The 24078-nt window shown below is 40.9% G+C and overlaps 1 protein-coding gene across 1 annotated transcript in view; it reads right to left on the bottom strand.

Moving 5' to 3' along the window:
• The window catches only part of USH2A (usherin), a 579889-nt gene extending 563513 nt beyond the window's left edge, over positions 1 to 16376 (bottom strand). Inside the window, exons 1-2 of the mRNA XM_044449731.1 lie at positions 15898 to 16376; positions 9987 to 10152 (exon numbers count right to left, since the gene is read on the bottom strand). Of these exons, the coding sequence (XP_044305666.1) occupies positions 9987 to 10152; positions 15898 to 16376 (645 nt within the window). The remainder of the gene's footprint in view (positions 1 to 9986; positions 10153 to 15897) is intronic.
• Between the last annotated feature and the right edge of the window lie 7702 nt (positions 16377 to 24078).

Genomic DNA, 24078 nt, shown 5'->3' on the forward strand with positions numbered 1-24078 from the left:
ATTCCAACTCTAAGTATCTTTATTATAACATCAAAAGAGGCACTAAGGGTTTATGAATTTACCTTTTAAAACTCAAACAGCAACATCAAAAATATTTATCAACATTAATTTAAATAAAAAGCTCTGGATTTCATTTGATAAAATCTCATGCTGACACAGACATTGTTGCCACCCCCTCCACTTAAAAATTACAATTCTACTACTGATTTGGGGTTCTACCTCTCCACCCTCTAAACTGTATGTAATCATGTAAATTAGCAGTGAAATATAGATGTCAAACAAGGTATTGTTATTGAAGGAAATCTTTGTTCTTTATCACCCAAAGAATAAGAAACTGCTTGCAGAGATAAGAGAGATTAAGTGAAAGGAGTACACATTGATTAATCCATAGGGTGCTGTTGAAGTAGAACCACTTCTGTATTTAATGCATATCCGCATGGGATTCCGCCCCACCCACCCCAATGCCTCAGATGTACAATCAGTACAAACCACAGAGCACCATCCCTGCCCCATGTCAGTCCACTGACAATCTGAATGGCACTCTAGGACAAGTGCAGGAATTTCTATAACAGTGGAAAAGGTGGAATCTGCACACACAGCAAAAAGAAGACAGCCCCACACTCTTTCTTTTCTTTTGGTACCCTTTCCATTTATTTGGAAGCCCTGAAACTGCTGAAGACTGTCAAGAGAACTGTCATAAGATCCAACGGTGGACCATACCAAAGGTCCACCCGGTCCCTTGCGCAGCCAACCCACTATCTATGGAAAACCAGCAAGTAGGGCAGGAATGTAATAGCACTGTGATGCTCATGCTCTGCAGCACTTGGGACACACTGGCCTGCTGCCCTTGATTCTGGGGACAGCATAAGTCAGCAGGAAGAGAAGCCGTTGGCAGCCCTCTGCTCCAGAAATTTGTCCAATTTTCCTCTTCAAGAAACCCTAACAGTGGCCCTCACTACAAATTGTGGAAATAAATTCCATAGTTTAACTATGTGCTGTCTGAAGAAATGCTGAATCGCCTACCAATCAGCTTCATAGGATGCTTTCACATTCTACGATCATGAGAGAGAGAGAGAATTGTCTTTCTAGTCACTTTCTCCACAGTGTGCATTATTTAGTATACCTTATCATATGTCCCTTCACTGGCATTTTCTTTGAACTAAACTGACCCAGACATCATAACATTTCCCCAGAAGTTTCTTATATGTAGGTTGCTCCAGCTCCTTGATCATTTTAGTTGTCCTTTTCTGTGCTTTTTCCAACCTTGAAGTATTATTTTGCAGGTGTGACCAGAGCTGTATACAATATCCAAAGTGTGATTGTATAAAGGAAATATAATCTTGGCAGTTTCATCTTCAATACCTTTCCCAACTCTTCCTAACATGGAATTTGCCTTATTTTCACAGCAGATACACATTGGGTCAATAAGCTGTTTCATCAAGCTGTCCACCAAAACTCTAGGACCTCTTTCTTGGTCAATCACCCCTACCTTACATGTGAAGCTGGGATTTCTGCTCCTGTGTGATTTATTTATTTATTTATTTATCAATTTATATCCTGCCTTTTTCCTACAAAGGGTTCAAGGCAGCTTACATCATTCTCCTCCTCCAACTTATCCCCACAACAACAACCCTGTGAGGTAGGTTGGGCTCAGAGTCTGTGACTGGCCCAAAGTCACCCAGTGGCTCCATGGCTAAACAAGGACTAGAACCCAGATCGTCTGAGTCCCAGTCCCATGCTCTAAACCTCTACACCACACTGGCTCTCCATTATTTAACACCTACTAATGCAAACTGTGTTTGTTACTTTGAAAGTGATTCAAAGCCACCCTAATTTGATAGGATGCTTCTGGAGCTCTTTATAATCCTTTTTAATAACCCAAAATATTTTGATTTGGTAAGCAAACTGGGCTGATTTGCTTATTCTTAATTTAAAAGTCAGAGTGCTTGAAAAGCACTGGTTCCCAATAAAGAACCTCCACTGTTTGCATCCCTCCTCTGGGAGGATTTGACATTTCTTCCCACTTGGCGTCTCTGTTTGCTTATCAGTTTCTGATCCATAAGGGGGTGTCCCTTTTTATTCCATGACTGTGAAATTGCTCAGGCAACTTTGGTGAGAAACTATATCAAAAGTATTTTTGTAGTTCAAGTAAACAATATCTACAGCTTCATCCTGTCTACCTGTTGATTGACATTCAAAGAACTCTAAATGGTTAGTGAATGGTAGCAAAGACAGATGAATATAGTTTACTTGGGTTTTCTGCCAGCTCCTCATCCTTCTTTACTACTCCTTTAACTTGCTTGTCTTCCAGTGATCCAACTGTTTCTCTACTTGATAAACTTTTTAAAAAAACATTATTGGCCTCAATATTGTTATCAATATGCTTTTCAAAATGCTCTTTTGCAGCTCTGACTGTCCATTTGCATTTACTTTGTGTAAATTTTGTTCCTTTTTGTTCTCTTCATTGGACAAAACTTCTATTTTCTGAAGGAACACTTTTCTCAAATTGTTTCCTAGACATTGTTAACTAAGCTCGTGACCTCTTGGACTTGGTACTATCTTTCCTAACTCTTGGAGCTGAGCTTCTCTAGTTGTGGTTTTGGGTACTCCATGCATTTTGAAGAGTTCTAACCTTCTTGTCTCTCTCAGTTTCCTTTTTTGCTAGTTCACTCATTTTAGAGAAGTTTCCTCTTTTGAAATCAAAAGTGGACCTTGGAGGTCACTATTTTCCAGTTAAATATACATTAAATCTGACAGCACTGTGGTAACTTTTTCTGATTGTTCAACAACACTCTCATCTCATAGTAGGCTCTGGACAGCACCACTTTGGATTAAATTCAGGATCATCTGCCCTCTTGTTGGTTCCATGACCAGCTGGTCTAAGCACAGCTACTTAGGGCATCAATAAATTTAATCTCTCTGTGTGAACAGAATATGTGTTTATCCAGTACATGTGCGATTAATTGAATTTACTAATTTGGAGGCCTTCCTGATTCCATTTTCCAGCTCAAGATCACCCTGAGCATGCTGGTTTTAGGGAATGATAGCATGACCAGTGTGCTAAACTAGTTTTTGAGCCTGGTATTGTTACCCACGGTTCTTCTGCGAGGATTCTATCCCTCTGAAGTTTTCTGGTCTGCTTGGCACTGTGCCCTCTTTGATCTACTGAGTGACATCTCCAGTATGTCTTCCCCTGTGCTTCCTATATAGTTTTTATCCAGATATTCCTGTATCCCACCACTTTTTTCATTTCACCAGGTCTCCTTTAGATCCACTGTATCTAACCTTTCCTTTAAAGCCAGGTCCCTCAACTGTCCTAACTTGACTTAGAGTCTTCTGGCATTAGCACAGAAATACCCATAAGTAATTTCCTTCTCTAGATGTCCCTGGTACATGTGTCTTCTGCTATCACCATTAGAGCTCTTTGACAAGCTATCAGGTTTCACCATATATGAAAAGGAAGGTGTCACTCCCTCCCAGTTCCCATTTGAGCAACTGAAAACATTTACTTCTTCATCCCCTAGAATTATTCAACCCAAAGTGTGTTGCTTTTCCCTCAAGGTTCAGTTTAGAAGTTGCTCTGCCACCAAGTAACCAGCAACCCGGTTCTAATTTGTTTCAGATGGACTCTGTCCTTTATGCATAAGCCTAACTTGTCCCAAAGGATGCCCTGTTTCACAATGTTCAGCAAATGTTGTAAACACCCACCTCCCTACACCACCAACTAATCCCCACATGAAGACTCCTCAGAGTCAACTGTCCAGCGAGGCTTGCATGTTGAACAGGTGGCTTTTCAGAGAAAAGCACCTTGGCCTGTCTGTTTCTGTAATAGGATATACAGATTCATACAGTTAAAGGGACCTTCTACATGATCTAGTGCAAGAATATCCTGAACTAGAAGTCCAACTAGGGAGACCCACCACTAGGTAACTGGTTCCTTTATCAAACCGCTCTTATGATCAAAACGTTTCTCTTAAAATACAAATGATACAAAATCTGCCTGTAACTTAAGCCTATTAAGACTTGCCCACTAGGGCAGCAAGACAAGTCTAAGCCTATTCAGCTATTCAGGCTTTTCAAGAGTGCCTTCTCCAGACTTAACATGGGAACAAGTCTGTCTGACTTCTTTTCCACATTGCTGACCATCTTCATTGCCCTTTCTGACTTCATTCCTATATCTGCTGTACTTTGTAAAAAGTAACTTTTATTTAATATTTTTAGATACACAAACACACTTGTTACCCCACTCCTTCTCCAACATTTGTCATTGCCAATTTTCCACCTCCACAACCACAACACTCATGAAAAAAAAGTATGTGGGGAAGGAGAAGCAAAGGTAAGTGCGCAGGAAGATTTAATATATTTTGAGTCTGTCTTACATCAAAGATGCATACTAGCAACCTCTTTCCCGTGTGTGTTCCCAGATGGCATACTGACTATTATGAACCTGCTTGTTCTAACACTTCCTCAATCCAACTGTCATGAGGTGGGGATTTGGATTTTCAACATTTTAAAATACATTCTTCTTAGAGTGCAGTGGACAAAAGTGAACACTGTACTAATATATAAATAAGCAACCACAAACACCTTTGCCTATTTTTGTGTGAGGAGTTCTCTTCCAATGTAAGTAAGAATTCAGTGTAATGTAAAGGTTACATGATCTCTTTCAATTTACATTTCTTTTACATCACTGATCTCTATTCCAGATTTGATATAGGAATTCAAAATTGCCTGACTAGACCTAAATAGGAAAAATAAGATACACATTTCAGCCCACACAAATTAATGACCTGTTTGACTCTGGTATTGAATTCTCTGTGTTACAAAATAAATGCATTTTTCTGTAATCAGAACACTTCAGGATTTTGGCCTTTCTAGGTTTCTGTGTTATTTTCATCATTAACATTTCAACTATATGTCTGTTAAAATTACCCAAATTAGTGTATAACATTATATGTTCAAACAGGAATTAAAACTATGATAAATTATAATAATAAAATATAAATACCAAAGAGTGTTTAAAATGTTCTTCAACAAACATGTATCACATAGATTTTTGATTCAGTTAAGTATCCCATTTATTTATTTGCATTTCTGTGTTTCACAGTTTGTTGCTGTTATTCAGGGATTCTCATTCAATTTTGTAAAGGTCTTGACAGTTTTTTTACCACTTGTCAAATATACACAAGAACAGCTGCAATAATGACATGAAGCAGCATGTGCTGGCAAAGTTACACAGATATTTTGTTCCAAATAAGTGGGCTGGGTCCATTTTATTATGCTGCAGTCCACTGTAATCCAACTGAAACAAGTTAGCACCATATTTCAAATGCATGATGGGTTTCTGCCAATATACTTTGATTCATAATAGCTAGAAAGCCTTTCAGAAAACATGAAGTTGAATTCTGCCAACCCCACATATTTATTTTACTTATTTATTAAAAGCTTTTCTATCCCATCCCCTACAGATCGTCTTGGGATGGCTTACATATACAACGTATCTTCCAGTTGTCTAAGTTGTGCACATCTGGTGACCATGCCTACTGGCTCATGAAAGCATGTGTTCCATGTGGCCCTCTGAAAATTGTCAGGAACTCCCTGAGTGTCTGATCTTATACATGCATACTCAGAAGTAAATCCCATTCAGTTCATCAGGTCTTAGTTGCATATAAGTAGCTATAGGGTTACAATCTACTTTCAGAACAGTACTGTGAGCCTGCAGGCAATGTAAGCATATCACATCAGTGCTTTTCCAACTTCACTAGCTGCCAGTTGGTTTCTGGGCTCTGATGTTGAGCTTTTGGTCCTTTGTGGCTTCAGACCATTGTGCCTGAAGAACAAATACTTTTGAGCACTCTTCTCAGAGTCCCGAGACGTACTGAGGTTTGTCAGGTGGCTATGAAGAAGATGAACTTTTCAGCAATGGTTCTGGCTTTTGAATGTTCTTCCTAGAGATGCTTGCCTGGCACATACTTAGGGCCATTTATTACTACAGGAAGAATCTTAGATTTCTCTGAATATGTGCCTGGTAGAGCTCCCAAAATTGGAGGATTATGGGTGCACTTTGAAGCAAGAAGGAGCATACTTCTCCCATCCGGCAAAAGACTTAGATGGCCAGTTTTGTTCCTGAGGCACCACAAGGGTACTGTCTATACCCATGGAGCCTGACCTGTCCAAGAAAGCCAAGAAAACAGCAGCTCTGAAATTGCACTTGTAACCTCAGAGCTGCAGCTGGCGAGGGTGGAGGGAAAGTGCTCTGAATACAAAGTCCCAGCTCTGACCTTAGAGCATATTTCTGAGGTCCACAATGGGACTCTGATTTCTCCTATGGCCCTCTAGACCTGTCCAGAGGCTGTCGGAGTGCACCCTAAGTTGTTTTTACTTGCATTTTTATGCTGTATTTAGACTTGGATTCTTGTCATTTATTAACAAATGTAAATAGTTTTTTATTTTGTTGTGAGCTACCCTGAGAACTTTAGTATAAGGGCTGATCAATGCATATATAATGACTATAGAGCACTTGGCCAGGGAAGGATGAAAATTGTAGTCCTTAAAAAATGCATAAGTTAGCGCACTTAGCCAATGAACAAAGTTTTGAAAATTACGATACAGAAACGACTAAGAGACCAAAGTAGGATGGAACTAACTAGATGCCTTTATCGTAGCCTAGGGACCTGGGGATGCATTCTTGCTTTACTTTGTATACTTGTAATGCAGAAGTAAATGTTTTGCTTTCTGTTTAAGATTGTCATTTTCTTGGCATCAACCATAAAATATAGAGTCCCTAAAAACATTTGAGGAAAATAATAAAAAAGGATTTCACAAATTGGAAAGGACAAGTTTTCTCTTGATAGTCAAACAGTTATGATGTAAAGCGGTCTCATTAAATCATAAGTACTTTAACCTTTTCTTGAAAGAACTGAAGATTTAAAGATTTATAAAGATTTTTTTTTTCCTAAACTAGGAAATGACTCACATTTGACATGTATTGAAATGATAATGCTGATTTCAACAGGCACTCTGAGCATTTTGCTCCCAGGAGAGTAATTCAGTTCTGGTTACCTCTTTGCATTCTGAATTTAAACTTACTTCCTAAGGCTTTTAATGTGCTTCTAGCTGCCAAAACATGGCAAAGTTACCCAGATATGATCAGGTAAAATAAAGGCTAGTAAAAACGTTATTTAATAATTGCAGACACTGAAGCTGAAATAAAGAGTCCTGGATGGTAGATTCTAGAGACCACTCTCAGTCTGGCGAACTGATATATGAAAACATGAATTTCTGAACCACAGAATCATATGCATGATCTCAATGCAGCTTACACCTGCGTATGTAGATATGGGACGTCAGATAAAACTCTTATCTGAAGAGTTAATTAATCTGATAATTTTATTGTTTCTTTATTCATTTGTTGGGGAGGAAATGCTGGCAAATGTGGGTACACTTAATTGCAAAATCAGAGTGCTGTCTGAAGCTATGAGTAGCCATATCTGACATTATGCAACATCCATGACAATATCTTAACCCTGGCAGAGGCATACACCTGATCTACTTATGTCCTACTTATTATCTCTTGCATTGGGTTTGAGGTCAGTTGCATCAGCTGCCCATAGAATAGCTCCCATTAGAGCTGTTTTCACAGGTAGCAAAAGGGTTTATTAAGGGCACTGCCTATAAATGCTTGATCTTGTGTGCCAGTCCAGCAGCTCAGAATTTTGAGCCCTGGAAGAGAAACTCAGGACATGAGGTCACCTATCAGCAAAATGGACATCATTGGTGGAAAGGACTCCCCTTCCCCTAGAATCCCCAATAAACTTCAAATCTGCTCTGGAAGTTTTGGAGGACCCTCTGGAGTTATTACTGCTGTAAAAAGGTGACACAGGAGGCACATGATTAGCCCTGCAGAATCATTCTGTATCCTCATAGGATTAGGAGAGCCTGTGTGGGGTAGTGATTAAGAGTGGGGGACTGGGACTCGGGCTACCTGAGGTCTAGTCCCCACTCAGCCCTGGTGTCAATCTAATAAATAAATAAATAGGATGATCTTCTGCAACAGGAAGATCAGGGTTATAAATCAAACAGGGAGCTTCTGACAACAGAAAAGTTTCCCCACTGCAGTAGCCACACTTGAGGAGGAGTGCACCCTTGAAGGCAAGGATCCATGTGCAGCCCAGCAGACCTGATGCATCTGTGTTGCCTCCTCATCCGAATAACACCTGACTATGGCTACTGCTTTACCCTGAAAAATACTACCACAAAGAAAAACAAAAAGCAAAAAAGCCCCTAATATTTTATTATAATGCATTCATCTTCTTCAAAGCGTCTTACAATATATTGCCTTTTAAGAAAATACAAGCTTTTCACTACAAAATTCTAGTCATCACTAGTTTCTGAATCCACTACAAAATGACAGTAATGACATGAATCTAAAGTCCACTTAGTTTCATGGTGAGGCCACTGTTTCCATCCAACAGCTAATGCATTCCATCCAACAGCTAATGCATTCACTCAATTTGTTGTTCGATCACAGAAGGAACAATAATCAAGAGAAAACAATCCTAAGACAGAAAGGGTAGATTTATCCAGCAATGACCAGAAATGTTATCTGAGTGAGAATTGTTGCATGTGGTTGATGAAGAATTGACAGAACACAACTGCTTTCTCTACACACATAGAAGAGAGGCTTTTTGCCTGTTTTTGAGATGCAGCAACACCCCCTTATAAAGATCAGGCTCATACTTTGGGGGTAGATCCACCATTGTTGCCAGAGTCCCAAGAGACCGCAGCAGCTTGGAGTGCCTTTAACCAGCTTTGAATGGTTCACTAGTTACAGGCTCTTCTGGACAGAGATAACATGAACACACTTCTCTCTTATGCTTAGTCACTTGCATCATTGAATAGCATGTTTCCTATGGTTCCAGATGGACCCAGAGAAAAACCATCCACATAGTGGCTCTATTTCTTGGGAACTTCCTGCCTCTAGAATTCAGGCAGGTGCCAACATTCATTTGTTTTCAGCATCTCCTGAAAGCACTTTTATTTTAGGAAGCCTTTCTGGTCTAATCAACCAGTTTTATTGATGCAATTTTATTCATCCTGTTTTTAACATATTGGTTTAATCTTGTCTTCTACCATTCATTGTTCCAAAATCTTCACACTGGAATCTTATAAATAAGTAAATTAATAAATATGGCAGAGTTTAGCCTATTGCTGAGAAAATGTAGTCCCTGGTGCAGAATGCGCGATACAGTTTCAGTAACATTTTTATCAGCTAGTAAATAATATATAAACTTCAGAAATGTAGCAAACTATGAACATGCAAGGAATATAAGAAGTTTTATTTAAAGAAAATAATTTAGGAGAGTAATATGGACACTGTTATTCTAACCCAGCAACACTAGATGTTTATTAAATCCAGCTCCCACAGACAAGCTATTCTTCTACATTTGGTGCTGCACGTGTTTAAAAGCATAAAAGAGTGTACTTGTGTGAGCATAAAATCACGCGACAACTGGAACTATAGGTGCACATGGCAAATATTGTAGGGGTCCCCTATATGGTAGGGAATCAATCTAGGTGTGCCATCTCTTTCCATGTACCATCAACTGTTGAGATAAGGTATGTTTAAATGAATTTAAATCACTGGTCAGATGATTCAGTACCTGTTTTTTATTGTTATGTTTTTGTGATCTACAAGTTACTATCTACTATGAGAGGGAAATGAAATAATGGTATTTTCTGCTGCATTTTCTGTGGGTGGGAATTAAACAAGCTCTTCAAATTCCAATGAAAAGTCCCCATTGCTCAAACTTTATTAATTTAGGTTGTTTTATTAAAGACCTGAGTCTAAAATATTGAGACCTCATTTTGCCTCCCTGCAAATTACCATTATATTTTCCACTTGAACATGTTGGTTCCGATGCACCTTGCACGTACAGTTCAAGACTTTAACCATGCTAAATGTGTGTGTTTTTTGTGTCACCTACCTGCATGCTAAGATGATTCCATTCCTTCACAAGAATTCTCCCCAGTGTCATTACTTTTATCGGTGGCTGCAGCCCATTTACAGTGCGATAATAAAACATGGTCTCTTTCTCAGAGATTGTAAGCTTGAACACAGTCTGCCCATCAACAGCTTTCTGCACTATACACCTTTGGAAACAATAAAGAAGAAAAAAATGAAGGTCAGCTTCCAGAAGAGTAGCTAAGTTGTATTGCACAGCAGCAGGAAGGGGGAGAGAATTCATGTGGCACTTCTAGCCAAAGACTTATGAAACAGGGTGAAGGTTTATCTGGAAAAATGCAAATTAAGCAGGATAATTTGTGGCAAGAGAGATTGCACAGTATGGCACCATGCAGGCAGCCCTAGGTTGAACCTGGTTTATCCCATGGAATCTGCAGCAGTGTAAGTGCATGCACCAATCTCTTTGTCTCTTTGCAAGGGTGACTGTTTTCTATCCTCTTGCTCAATGCCTTGATGCATGCATAAAATTGACAGGCTTTTGTACATGCATGGCTTACTGGAAAAGCATAAGAGGTAAAGCTGAGCTTCCCCTTTGCTTGGTCACTGCCCCTGCTTTTGAATGTGCAGGCCAAAATGTGAAAGGCTACTGAATAGCTGTTCTGCTGGGAGAATGCCTTGCTAAGAGCCAACCTGTGCATGGTGTTAAATGCTTTTTTGAATTTTAATGGGAAGTTTTCCTATTTCTCTAACAGAAATAAATTACCCCAGAGAATCAATTTAAGAGGCAACACTGGGCATTTAAAGTATGTGTATCTACCCTTTGTACAGCTATGTGGGAAGAGAGAGGACATTAGCAGACAAAGCCAGAGAGGTGGAATGGGGTGGTGGGGTCACAGGCTAAAGCACATCCAGTGCTTCACATCCAGTCCACAGCAGAGCGACACGTTTTAGTTACCCATTATGAAAACCTATGAGGACAACATAAACTTTTGCAGAAATCAGGGCTTGAAAAATACTTAAAACACAAGTTGTCACAGATGTGACTGTGCAGTGCAATCCCAACTTTGTTCACTCAGATGTCCCTCTATGTCCAGTGTGTTCTTCCTGGTAAACATGTCTGAGATCGCAACCTTAGTTGCTGAATCAGAAAACTAAAAGGATATGAAAAAATACAGGATGGGTAGAGGAAGTGGCAAATACTACTGATACTCTGCTGCCAGGTAGCCCTCAAAGTCCCTGGCCACCACTAAGTGTTTTTGGGAGGAGAAGGTAAGAGCCAAAAGATATGTCTGTGGCCATGTCTGTGGATTCCAAAGGAAGGTAATTTGCTTTGGGATCCTTCAGTCCTGAAATCAACCAACCCTTAACTACTGAACTATCCAGGCTTAGCCCCCCAACTTTTCTGAGGAGGCTGGCCAGACTGGCCACTGTGTTTTATTTCAGCACAGGTGATAGAAAGGTGTACCTTAGCCCACCTGAGAACAGCATGCTGCCCTGGGGTGGGGATGCCCCAGGGCAGGCTGTGTGCCTCCCGCAGCTTTTCTTTCCCAGCAGCTTGCCGCTGCTTCTTGCCCGCTAGCACCTGCTACCTGGGGCAGCTGCTTCACTTTGCCCAGTGGTGGGGCTGGCCTGCCACTTCACTTGCTCTCACGTCAAGTCAATGCCCTCAGCACAACTTCCTCAGGTGTGCTAAAACAGATACATAGTAATGCAACCAAATTTATGTAACCTGGCAACACTTCTATCAGTAACACAACTTCAAATCTCAAGTGTAAAATTTCTTTTTCTCTCTGTCTCTCCTTTTGTTATAATGTAACTCTAGTTTTCAGTAAATTGCTGCTGCTTTATTTATTTATTTATTTATTTATTTATTTGGGATATTTCTAGGCCATCCAATCACACTGAGTCTATGGATGGCTTAAAAATGCAGAGTGAGGTATAGCAAATAGAACTGAACTGGGTAGGGCTAAGTTGATGTTAGTGGGACAGAACTTAAAAGTTTATCAGTAACTCATTGTTAATCAGATAAGATAAATTACATTTCATGAAGTTTAAGTGTTACTCTTTCTCAGTAATTATTTTGATTCCATCATGGTTTATCGGCAGATTATTTAGTGAAATATTCAGTCTGCAAGTTTACTAAAAATGCATTTCTTAACATACTGCTGATTCTGTTTGCATGTAAACATGTTAGTTTTTCGTTAACAAATATTTGCCAGAAGACACAGCCAAGTAGGAAAATATTTAGGAACTGGATTTACCCAGTTCCTGGATAAGCAATAATTGGATAATCCAGGGTTTATTAATTTTGCTTATCTAAAAACAAATACCCCCATATGTGGACCCTCACAGGTGTCAGGACTTAAATGGGGAAGTGACCTTGATGTGTAGTGCTTTAAAATCCAGAACAGTGTTTTTTTTAAAACAAATGTATGGCTTACAACTTATTTACTGTTAGATTAACGTATGTTATATCTTTAAATGGCATAATTGCATTAGTTGCTATTAGGAATTGTCTTTTCTTATCTGATATCAAGTATAACTGTTCTTCTGGGAGTTACTTCTCTTTGGGAAAAATACTTTTCTTTGAATAGTGAAATCATGCTGGTCAACCTTTAAAATGCAAGTTTATTTCATAGCAAAGGATGATAGATTACTAAAAGCAAACATGAGAGAAGACCTTCTCAGCCACCTTAAGGTACTTAACATATTCTGCTTATTTTATTTCTCTTTCTTAGTTTCTATCCTTCTGAACATCAAGGGAGACCATTTTTTAAAACTCTATTCTTACTGCTCTACTACAAGCCTACAGAGCAATCTTAAAGAGATCAGGTGGGGAGAATCTGTGCTGGACGAGTCACCCTGAATTCTTCTAGACCCATGCTGGTGTGGACAGAAGGTGTGGGGTGGCTTTTTGCTCTTTCGCTAGCCCAGCTCTCAGATCACTCAGGTTTCTTTCTGGTTGAGGGGCATATAGGAGAAATGAGGAGACTTGGGGTCCTCCTCCTGATGCAGCCTGATTTTCTCCCTAGCACTACTGAAAACCCTACAGCAATGTGGAGACGGCGGCAGAGTTTTCTGCCACTGCAACAAGAAGACCACTAGTGGGGTCCCTGCTTCTTGCCCATGGAGAGGGATGGGTACAAAATCCTGTCACCCCAGGACTTACTACCAAGGGCCTTTAATCTTTTCCCTTTATGGTTCTTCTGCTTTATATAATTTACACCATTTTTTCTGAAGGAGTTATCCAATATTATGAGTAAATGAAGGGGCTCAGGGAGCAGAAGTAGCCAGTGTAGTGACTGAGTCATATCTGAGTCCCGCTGGCCTATGGGTTATATTTGGAGTCATCAACAATTTCCAACACAGGACCACCAGCTTCCATAGGCACCAATGAAAGGAGTCAGTGAACACCTGAGCAACAGCTCTGGAATCATTCCAGTCCTACAGAGAGTAACATGACTTTGAGATTGTGCTTCATCCCCATGAGAGAAACTGAAGCAAATCTGAGGGATTATTTTTATGGGTTCCTCCTGTATATGGAGGGAAGAGAAGAAGGCATTGAACTGGTGTACTGGTGGCCTCAAAGTCCTGTATGCTGTCAGTCAGTGCCCTCATACATTTGCAAAGGAGACAGGATCTATTTCTGTACAATTTCATGAACAATCTGTGCACCCTACAAACACTTACAAAATTTACCACCTTGCCTTCTAGTCCATGCTAATCTCAAAAGACAATTCTTTTGCAGAGGTTTCATTGGTGATAGTTGTAATATCCTAGTGAGTACATAAGGGATCAGGACAGAAATAGCTGATGAATCCTCTCAAATAAGGAGGTCAAGTGTGGGTGGGGAATTTTTTTTTTTTTTTTGGTCACAATACTATAACTAGATAATATATTTAAAAAATCTGTTCTGTTGTTTGGTTCCCTGAATTCCCATGCCCTACAGTTAACTAAGTAAGTGTAACTTCAATTAATTGCACTTTCTTCCCCTATTTCTCTCTGCCTCCACTTCCTTTCCCTATCTCTGTGTTCCCAGGATTTTAAGTCTTGGAAAATTGTAGACCATCAGTTCCTTCAGAGTTCCTGCTCTTGCATTCTTGTAAAGTCCCATCCACATTAATGGAGCTATCCCTATAGAAACAGTATTCTCTGTTTTTCAAACAAGAATCACACTGGCTAAAGAATCAAACAATAAATGCACAAAAAGCAGTGTGAGAACTACATTAACTATTAAATAACCAAATTAACATGGAGCAATATATTTTTTACTAATTTAGGGTGGGGGAGTGGAATCTGGAATGCCAAAGAGAACATTAGCCTTCTGTTATGACCAACCTTTTTTTCTTAATATTCTTGTCCCCATGATTTGTCTGTCTTTCCTTTATTTTAAGATTTAATGGATTCCACCCACAAAAAGTGAGCAGTCACTATCCAAAATGTACATCTTAGGCTAAAGCAACAGTTCTCAGCTACATTGGAACTTGGTTCAGTAACACAATCTGACTTGTGAAAGTTGTAAGAAAGTGAAAAACCGTCTTCCCACTCACTTGTGGGAATGAGAAGCACGCTCACCTGCTCCTCTTCCATTGTCCCTCCATGTTCTCAGCCCAGTTCAACTGGTGTGCACTGCTGCACCCATGAGAAAATCAGCCAACTCTGTTTTGAGTTGGCTTGACTGAGCAAAACAGACCCAAACACAAAATCCTCCACAGCTGTGTAGAGCACTCTGAATTTTAGAGGCCCTTGCTAGTCTTTGCCTGAAGCCTTTTGAACAATCTGCCTGCCGTGCTGATTGTCCTCTTGTGCTTATCTTCGTCTTTCCTTCACCATTTTCCTGCTTGTCCTCTTTGGACAAGCATCCAACTGTGCAGTACCTTATTATGGGTTCAGGTGTTGCAACCAGTCCAAGGAAGCAGAAATTCCCATGGCCACATGTGGAAAACGCGTGTGGAGAAACAGGGGAGAGAGGCAGGGAGATAAGGGTGGAAAGGGGCTTGTAAGTGTGACCTCCGTGGGTTGCTCATTGTTAAGTGTACCTCTTCTTGGGTAATGGGGAGGCTCCACTGACCTACAATTGCAGTGAAGAAGAGTCAGACATGACATGTGCACCTGGCAGGAACAATGAGCACCATGCAAGAGTTTGATTTGCCATTGTTCTTACTACACTGCTGCTGTAAACAGAGCATCTGCTAGTGGCAATCATAAATGGAACTGGTGCTATGTGCTGTGAAAAGGATGTTGTCGTGGTATAGCTGTGTGGAGTCACTAATGCTCTCACAATAGCATCCATCACCTTCAGGAGATATGGCATCATGGTGACAGCTAGCATAGTCAATGCAGCAACATCCTACACCCAAAGAAAAGGGCCTCCTCTAAACATGTATGAGATAGAAGCAGAGTATTGCCAGATATAGGATCCACCTAGAGTCCATCTCTTTTGGCCACTAGATTGGCCAATGCCCTACTTGCCTAGATTGGGTAATAGGCTTTAGGCATAAGATTGTAACTGGCAGACAACATACCAAGCCTTTCTGCACCTAAGAAGTGTAGCGCCAAGCTGTATATTCAGGGATATCATTTGGAATACTTGTTCCAATAAAGAATGCAAATGGAAAAAGACATGCTTGAATGTTCTAATGTTAAGAAAATCCTGCACTTGTACAATAAACTGGACCATACATGCTGACTGTTAATTTTCCACATGCAAAAGACTTTTTGCTATGGAGAAACAACCAACCAGCTGATCCCAATCTCAGTCCAAAGTGGTACAGTCTTGGTAAGTCTGTACCAAATGGTATATCTACTTTCTTTTCAAAATTGTTGTGTATGAGATAAGGGTACCTTCCACTTTATGTTCATCCAAACCATACCTCTGTCTGCCATTATTGCTGAATTTTACAAATTATAATGCACAGCTGCCAACTACTTACATTACACCTTCTTTCTCAGGTTTCAGCCACACTGTTAAAGTAAATGAAGTTGCAAGCTTCTGAGCATGGGGAGTGGAAAAGCAATCGTGTAGGTTATGAAAAATAAAGCTTGATGAGTTGCTGAAGGCTCCAGGATGCAAATCATGCTTGTCTCGTGTGATGCAGAATCCCAGTCTTTCTGAGAGCATGGCAGTATAAGAGGCAGGCGATGATCTGTACGGACACTCCTGAGTGCAGAATTGTTGTGTACAGGAGTGAAAACTTTCAACAGTACTTTGACAAAAAGCACTCCGCTCTGGCAGTCCACAGGTTGCTTGGCTTGGCACAATGGAAACGTGTTTGAAAGCACCCACATTTTCAAGTCTTGGGAAGTGTCCCTGTGAACTGGCCAGAAGTAAGGACGTATAATAAGCCATGATTAATGTTTCAATGGCAGGAAAGAGGAAACCACAGTGGAAGGGAAGGACCAGGCAAATCATGTTTACAGGAAGATCTTCCCCTGATAAGGCATTCCTAAATAAATGATGACTCCATCGATGGCAATGCCCTTGGGTATCCTGGGCTGGAGACAATGCAGCATTTCACCTTAATCTGAAATAATGGGGGTGTTGCACTTTTCATGGCTAGTGGCATACACCTGAAGAGGGGTAACACCTGCAAGCCAACAAAGAAACATTGTACAAAGGAAATGAGTGTTTTGTATACAATCATACATACACCTAAGGCCAGAGTGACCTAAAGCAGTTGCGGCAGGGTGAGGTGTGGGAACAACAAGTGCAATAGAAAACCTTATTTGCAAATCTTGTGTGTCAGAGGAAGATACACAGGAATATGCTAATCTCCTGACTGAACTTCTTACCCGCCAGTAATAATCCACATAAATGCCGTTGTGTGCTATCTGAGCAGATACGCAGAGCGATAGTTAAAAAGAACTAAAAACACAACTAAGTTTGATGGGAAAATTTATACATGAAACATGAAATATATGCTATGCTATATGTTCAAGGACTGATTTTGGCGCAAGGTTCTGAAATCTCAAATTCTGCATACACGGAAACCCTTGAATGTTAGCTGTCAAGCCCTGCGGCTTACCTATGCAGAACTAAGGCTAAGCAGTCCTACTTCTGAAGTTTTCAGCCATTAAAGTTCCAGCAACTGCACTATATTCTGACAGGCAAAACACCTAGCATGCTAAGTCAGCTCAACATCTAGAAATAACTACACGAGATATTTTTCAAAGAAACATACTCAGAGGTTAAAGGTATATACATACAACTTTCAGATTGCAAAGCACTTTGCGTCTTACCCCAATTGTCCATTTCGTGCAGCTCCTTTTAGCTCTCAGAAAAGCTGATTAAAAACATATCACCATCTGTCCTGCACGGCCCTTTTCCTAGCAAGTATCTGTGCTATTTCCGACACTACAGATATTATGCTTTACATACAGGTGAGGCGAAAACTGTGTAATTGCAATTGATAGATACGTTGCATTGTCGGTATTTATTGCATTTCAGAGAGGCAACTACTCAAACCTTCAGTTTGACAATTGGCTCGGATGGCAGGAACGCTCGTTCTCGTTGCCTGGCAACAGTAGAGTTACCCCCAGTAATTCTTAGTAAATAGGCCTTGGCAGGAGGCGCAGGCGAAGGAGTGCTCAGATGGCCAGGTAAAGTCTCTCAGACAGTAAGCACTTAAAGTGGGATGCCAGAGAACGCTCTGCTCTCTTCAGGCTCATGAGAGGAACCCTTGATGGTGGGGGAGACGGTTTGAGGCACTCAGCCCCCAGCTGTGCATGTCAGATGTCACCATGGCGGTACAGCATGGGCGCTCAGCACCAACTGTGTGTGTGTGTGCAGCCGAGTTTGTGCTCTCGACAGTCTTCATCAACTTTTCTGTGTGACGGGGAGAAAAAAACAAAGCATCAGCAAACTCTGCCATGGTTGCTCAAATGTAAAGCATAAAATATTTAATACAGCCAGTGGCAACAACTTGGTTCTTGCTCCCTTCCTTTGTCTACAGGGGTTTCTTTTCCCTGGGTTTTATCTGCTGCTTCAGCAGAGTCTCTGTATTTGTCAAAATGGCAGACAATGGCAGCATCCTTCCCACTAGAGGGAGAAAGGCTTAAGCAATGCCTCACTTCGTTTCTCTGGGCAGAAGCAGGGAACAGGGAAGGAGATGTCCCTACGTCAGAGATTCAGGAGGGGGCAGCTTGCTGGACCAGCAGGTGCTTGTCTTTCAGGTGGAGGTTCACATTGGACAGGTGTGCTTCTGCTTCCCAGAAGTTGCAGCTGGTACGAACCTCGTGTGGAGTTCTTGCCGCACCATGCAAAGTATCTATGGGATGGTTCCACCACATAAAATGTTGGAGATGAATCTGCTGGATTCATTCCAATGCTGTGAGAGCCACCATAAAATTCCTATGTATGTCTACTCCAAAGTCCTATTGAGTTCAACCTCACATCTAAAACATGATCAATAGTGGAGGCCAGGTTACTTAAGAGGGAAATAGTATTTATCAATGTGGCTTTTAAAACAATCTATTGATGGGGAAATGTAATATTTAAGACCATGATGGCATGTTGGAGTGTCCCAAAGTAGTCTCTCTCTCTCCACATGCACACACAAAGAGAGCAAGAGATACAGGCACACACCCCAAATAAATGTTTTTTCTGTTTGCTAGGAGCCTAACAAACTTGTCTGGTAAGAGAATTCTAGTGTCTGGATGTTATTTATGAAAAGACCCTCTTTTTGAACTCTTCCACCCTCAATAGATGAAAAAATTTCCCCACAGACTCTCCCTTTCGTAAACGCTGTTGGCTGCACCCTTAGAGGGACTCTTGCTATTGCAAAACTAGATGGAGAGAGTGATGGTGCCCCTCCTACTGAGCAGTCCTCTCCCAAAACCTCCTGAACAGGTCAAGGACTGCATCCCACATCTACTTCCTTCCCTTTCTGAAAACCCTTTCTTCTCTTCCAAAACAGACTATGCAGCCTTGAAGGCACTTCAAAGAATTTAGCCCCTGCCCCTCTTTCCCCTCCTCCACTTCAGAACCTGAAGACGATGACTCCTGCTGCACAGCCCACCCTCTACAACCTAAAGAAGGATTGTTGCTGCAGATCTCATATGGCTGGCAGGTTTATGAGGAAGCAGGCAGTCCTTTAGACACACAAGACCCAGAGCAGAGGGCACTGACTGCTTGAACAGAATACTATTAGCCCGTGTTGTTTGAATATTGCTGTGATAATTATTATTTGCTTTATTTATTCATCTGTTACATTTTCTAGAGCAAAGCTACACATTCTGCTAATTATGTGCAGCTTTGTGAGATGGTTTTCTTTACTCTCAGGTAAAGACATGATTCAGATCAGGACTGTGGTGACCTGGGAGGAAAGGGTTAGAGCCCTACCTGTTTTTATTGTGTGTGTGTGCAGGCTGCTGGGTAACTTCTTTGTGTGCAGGCACACACACACACAATTAAAGAAAACTAACTTGTGAAGCTACAGGCTGCATGATTTGTATGACATGTAGTTTGGCCTCTCGTCACTGATAAACTGGGAACTTGGACACGCTGACTGGAGGTTATGGAAGCTGTAGATCAATGGCTCTAGAGGGTGGCAGCTTGGGAAAGGCTGGCCTGGGAGAACAGAACCATTTTTGCCAGGTGTCTGATCACTGAAGGCTTCAGGAGAGCTTCTCTCAAGATCGTCTCATACTGGGAGAGAGGGGCACTGTCGAAAATGTGTTTTAGAGTCAACCTCCATTAACAGTCTGACTGTTATACTTGGGACTACTTGCAGTTTCTCAACAATCAAAGGTAACCCCATATATTGAACATTACAGTAATCTACTTTGGAATGTTCCTTGAAATGTGTTAAGGAATGCAAAATTTCTCCATCCACGCAGTGTTATCTGCAGAGCTGGGCAAGCATGGCTCACTGTCCTGATTCGTACCAGATCTCCTCATCTACACCCGTCCAATCAAATGTATTGACCTAAATGGACATGGGTTAGGCTCTCTAAACAAAGATAGCAAGGCAGTAGCAACTGGTGCACGAAGTGAGAAGGAAACCTTAGACAGCCAGGGATTAGAGTAATCAAATCCATAAGTTACTGCAAAATTATACAAAGTCAGCATATACACCGAACTTGAATGGCAGCAGCAGCTATTTAATTCTATAGAAAAATAGAGATACTGGATCAAGAGAGATGTGTGGTTTTCAGGGGGAATGAGGTGTGCATCGTTAAATGATGGAGTTCGCTACTACAAGATGTGGTGATGGCTACCTATCTAGATAGCTTTAAAATTCATGGAGCACATGGCCATCTGTGGCTACTAGCCTTGATGACTGCAGATTTTTCTCCATTTCAGAAGCAACATGAATAGAAGGGTGCTATTCTGTTCATGTCCTGTCTGTGGATTTCTGGCGGGGATCTTTGGTTAGCCAGAGTATGAGCAGAATACTGGATTTTTGTCTGATCTATCAGACTCTTCTCATGTGTTTTTATGGGAGAAATTAAGAATTACTGAAATAGAAAACTTGGGATGTGGCACTTCTCTAATGTTGGCATGATCCACCAGTGAAAAACCAGGTTCTATCCAGAGGAAGGTGACCTAGATGGTGAGGGATCTGGAAACCAAGCTGTATATGAGGAACTCTCAAAAGATCTGATTTTTAAGCTAGAGAAGATAAACTCAAGAGAAGATTAAAGGGCAACATGATAGCTGTCCTTGCACATCTGCTGGGTTGTCATGAAGAAAACAGCAGATTTGATCAATGTTGCTCCAGAGGGCCAGGCTAGAACCACGGGTTGAAATTGCAAGGAAGTAGATTTCAGTTAATCATTTTAGGAAATTCCTTAGTGGTAAGAGCTCTCTAGTGATTACGCAGGCTGCCTAAGAAGGCGGTGGGATCACATTTGCTGGAAGTTTTAAAGGACAGGCAGACAGCAACGATCAGGGATCCCATAGTTGCACTCTGCATTAAGCAGGGGGATAGACTAGATGAACTCTAGCTCCCCTTCCAATATTTCATATTTTCCAAAAACAGAGCAAACGTTTCTGGTGATTCCAAATCATACAACCTGCTAAGAACTTGGATACCTAGATTTTCCTTCCTTCCCTGTTCTATGCTGCTACTTCCCACCATATTCTGATACAGATCTCTGCTGGTGAGTCTGGGAAAGTAGGGTGGCAAGGAATCTAATTTTCCCACCAAATATGTGATGTACACTTGACCTCTGGCACCATTCCCTTTAAAATATTAGAATAATTAAAGCTGAACACTTTAATTCATAATTGATCCCTCCATCCATCAATTTTGTTTTGTATTCCATTCACCAAATTTTACCTCTTTGCAAAATTCTAACAATGCATTAGCATTCAGAGTTTATTGCAATATATTTTACATATATGAATAGATTTTTGTAAGTGCTGAAGCACTGACCTTCAACATTTATGCTGTCCTTGTCTACTTACATAAGTCTTATGCTATTGTTTCTTCTTATAGGTAGAATGACTTAACAAAGAAGTTACCCAGTAGCATTTGAGATGATTCAATTTCACTCTGTCATCCAGGACGATTCCAGATAAGGCTCTTATTGTACCATCACACTGTCTTGTTCATGGGATTTTACAGACGGGTGGGTCCAGAAGACCCCTTTGCAGCAATCTTGTGCTTTGCACTGCTCCTTCCGTCTTTCTTTATTACTAGAAAATATCCATTAAGGAAAAAAGAAGACAAACTAGCTAACCAATGCCTTGTCGCTAGTAGCACTTAGAAACCTTTCACCTGGAAGGAACTCCGGCACCACAGAATTCTGGAGAATAACTGGAGCCAAATCTTTATAGTTGCCCTACTGTGTATGTAGTAAATGAACATGAAAAAGCTATGACAGGACATGAAAAGGCTATGAATGTTCATGTCCTGTTTGATTGATTTGCAGGTTCTTTTTGTACAATTTCCCCAATGCTAAATAATAAAGCTACCCGGCTTGTACATTTTTAATAGCTGGAGGGGGAGCATGATACTGACATCTCAGGAATAATTAATAACTTGTGTTTTAAAGGGGAGGAAATTCGGTATAAACCAAGGAGATAAATACTCAAGTAAAAAATTCTGAAGGAGCTGGAGGAGGAGGCAGCAAATATTTTATAGACCTGTTAAGAGCCTTTTAACAGCTTTAAAAATGCCATACATCATGCAGCATCTTTTAGCACCAGTACTTCCTTTGTTACTGGAGAGGCAGGACTGAAAGTTTCTTTGAAACAACAAGGCCTTGAAAAAACGCATTCACAAATAATGCACAGGATTTCTATTAAGATATTAAGGCCTAGCAAGTAGAAGGGGGCACTTAGTCAATGCAAAACCAGAATGGTTGGAGAGCAGGTAGGTTTTTCCTAGTCCTATAGCCCATGTTTGGATGTAATGCTGAGCCAGCCTGTTGGCTTTTCTGTGTGTCTGAATCAGTTGTCAACAACCAATTAGCTTTGGGGCAGGAGCCATGGTTTTTAAGTTGGCTTCCAAATCTCAATTTATATTGACTACGGTTTGTTGTTAATTCTGAACTTCCCAGATTAATACTGGTTTGCTGCGTCACTCCACCTGGACAACTGACCTGGCTACAGAGATGCACAAAAACCACAGCTAGAAAATGACACTGTTCATTTGCTCCTGCTGGCACTTTCACAGATCTCTCCATCCTTCCTTATTTTTTCCAGCAACAGACTTGGTTGACCCACATTCTAAAGGGATATGTGTTAAAGCACATGGGTTTTCCTAATAGCAAGCTACATGTTTCGACCTACTCCCCTCCCACTAAACTCTGTTTCTGCAACAATCCACCCTTCTTTTTTATCCTAAGGGTCCACCTAATTTCCACATGTTCTTGTATTTGCTCACCAATACACTTTTTGCAATAAAAAAAGCAAATTGTGTCTTTCTTGAAAGAGGGCCACAGCAGCAAGAACCTTTGCTTGGGAGGAAAGGGCATTCATTAAAAGCTTTAGGATGGCACTTCGTTCAGGGGCTTGCCAAATGTGTCTGAACTCCTTGAAAGTGGTCAGCGTTAGCACTCCTGATCCTCTTCGCACCACCAGTAGTACACCAAGAAAATATGCATCAGCATAGCCGCCATATATTCACAGGATGCAAAACAAGAACAACATTGGGAAATGACCTGCAGTTTGATTGTTCGCAAGTGGAATTTCAGTTTCAACAAACCATAGTTTAAGTGAACAATGTCTTAGAGTTATGTCCGGATGCAGATAAGGTAAGTCACAAATTCAAAGATGTCTCACAATCATTTCTGTTTATAAGGACCATGCCAAAAGGAAGATAGTCTTCAAAAGGGTGTTTATATGAAGGGCTTTTATCTATTTGAAAAAAACCACACAACAGGATAGGCACTGGTGCTAGCTCTTTCTTTTTCACTACAAGACACATCCAACCCCCTGCCCCCCCCGCCCCAAGCTGGTTCTGGGACAGGATGGCTAGGGCTTGGTTCTTCTCTGGTATTAATACAGAAAGGATCTCTCCTGCAAGTTTTCTTTACTGTTTGATGGTCCTGCATGATGGATCTTGAAGAAGTGAGGCAATCATAGTAAACCTTGGTCAGTTTTCTAGATCCAATGCTAATCAATAAGCACATGCTCATGTTTAATATTCAAATTGTCGGACATGCTGTGGGCATTCATGTTTAATGTGTTAATGAGAGATGGCCTCTTCTATGGCACATCCCTGGATGTTGATGTTTCAAAAGGCCTCACAAGATCATCTTGATTTCTCACAGTATTTCACCATTGGACTGGGGTGCAATTATGTCCACCTATCCAGCTACAAAATTCAAAAAATGGAAGGCATCCTCTAAAACAACTGTCATGACAGCTGATGGTAATTTCTCTACACACGCATATTCAAAAGAGAATATGCTCAGGGTGGTGCAAGGCCCAGGAGTTCTCGAGCAATGTGTGTACTATCAAGCTTTTTCATGGAATTAAACCACCCAGTTTTCCAAAAATGAAAGACACACATGTAACTGATATGTTCTAGATCTACATTAGGGATCATGTTTTCAGAGCTCTTTGGATTGCAGGAGTTTGGAATTCAAACTCAGAAGCTTCCAAGATTCCCTTGCCATGCCAGGCTGAAGAAGAGAAAGTGGGAGGGGTGGTGAAAGCAAGA

The sequence above is a fragment of the Varanus komodoensis genome, unplaced genomic scaffold (assembly GCF_004798865.1).
Source record: "Varanus komodoensis strain SLA01 unplaced genomic scaffold, ASM479886v1 scaffold1, whole genome shotgun sequence".
Taxonomy (NCBI): Eukaryota; Metazoa; Chordata; class Lepidosauria; order Squamata; family Varanidae; genus Varanus; species Varanus komodoensis.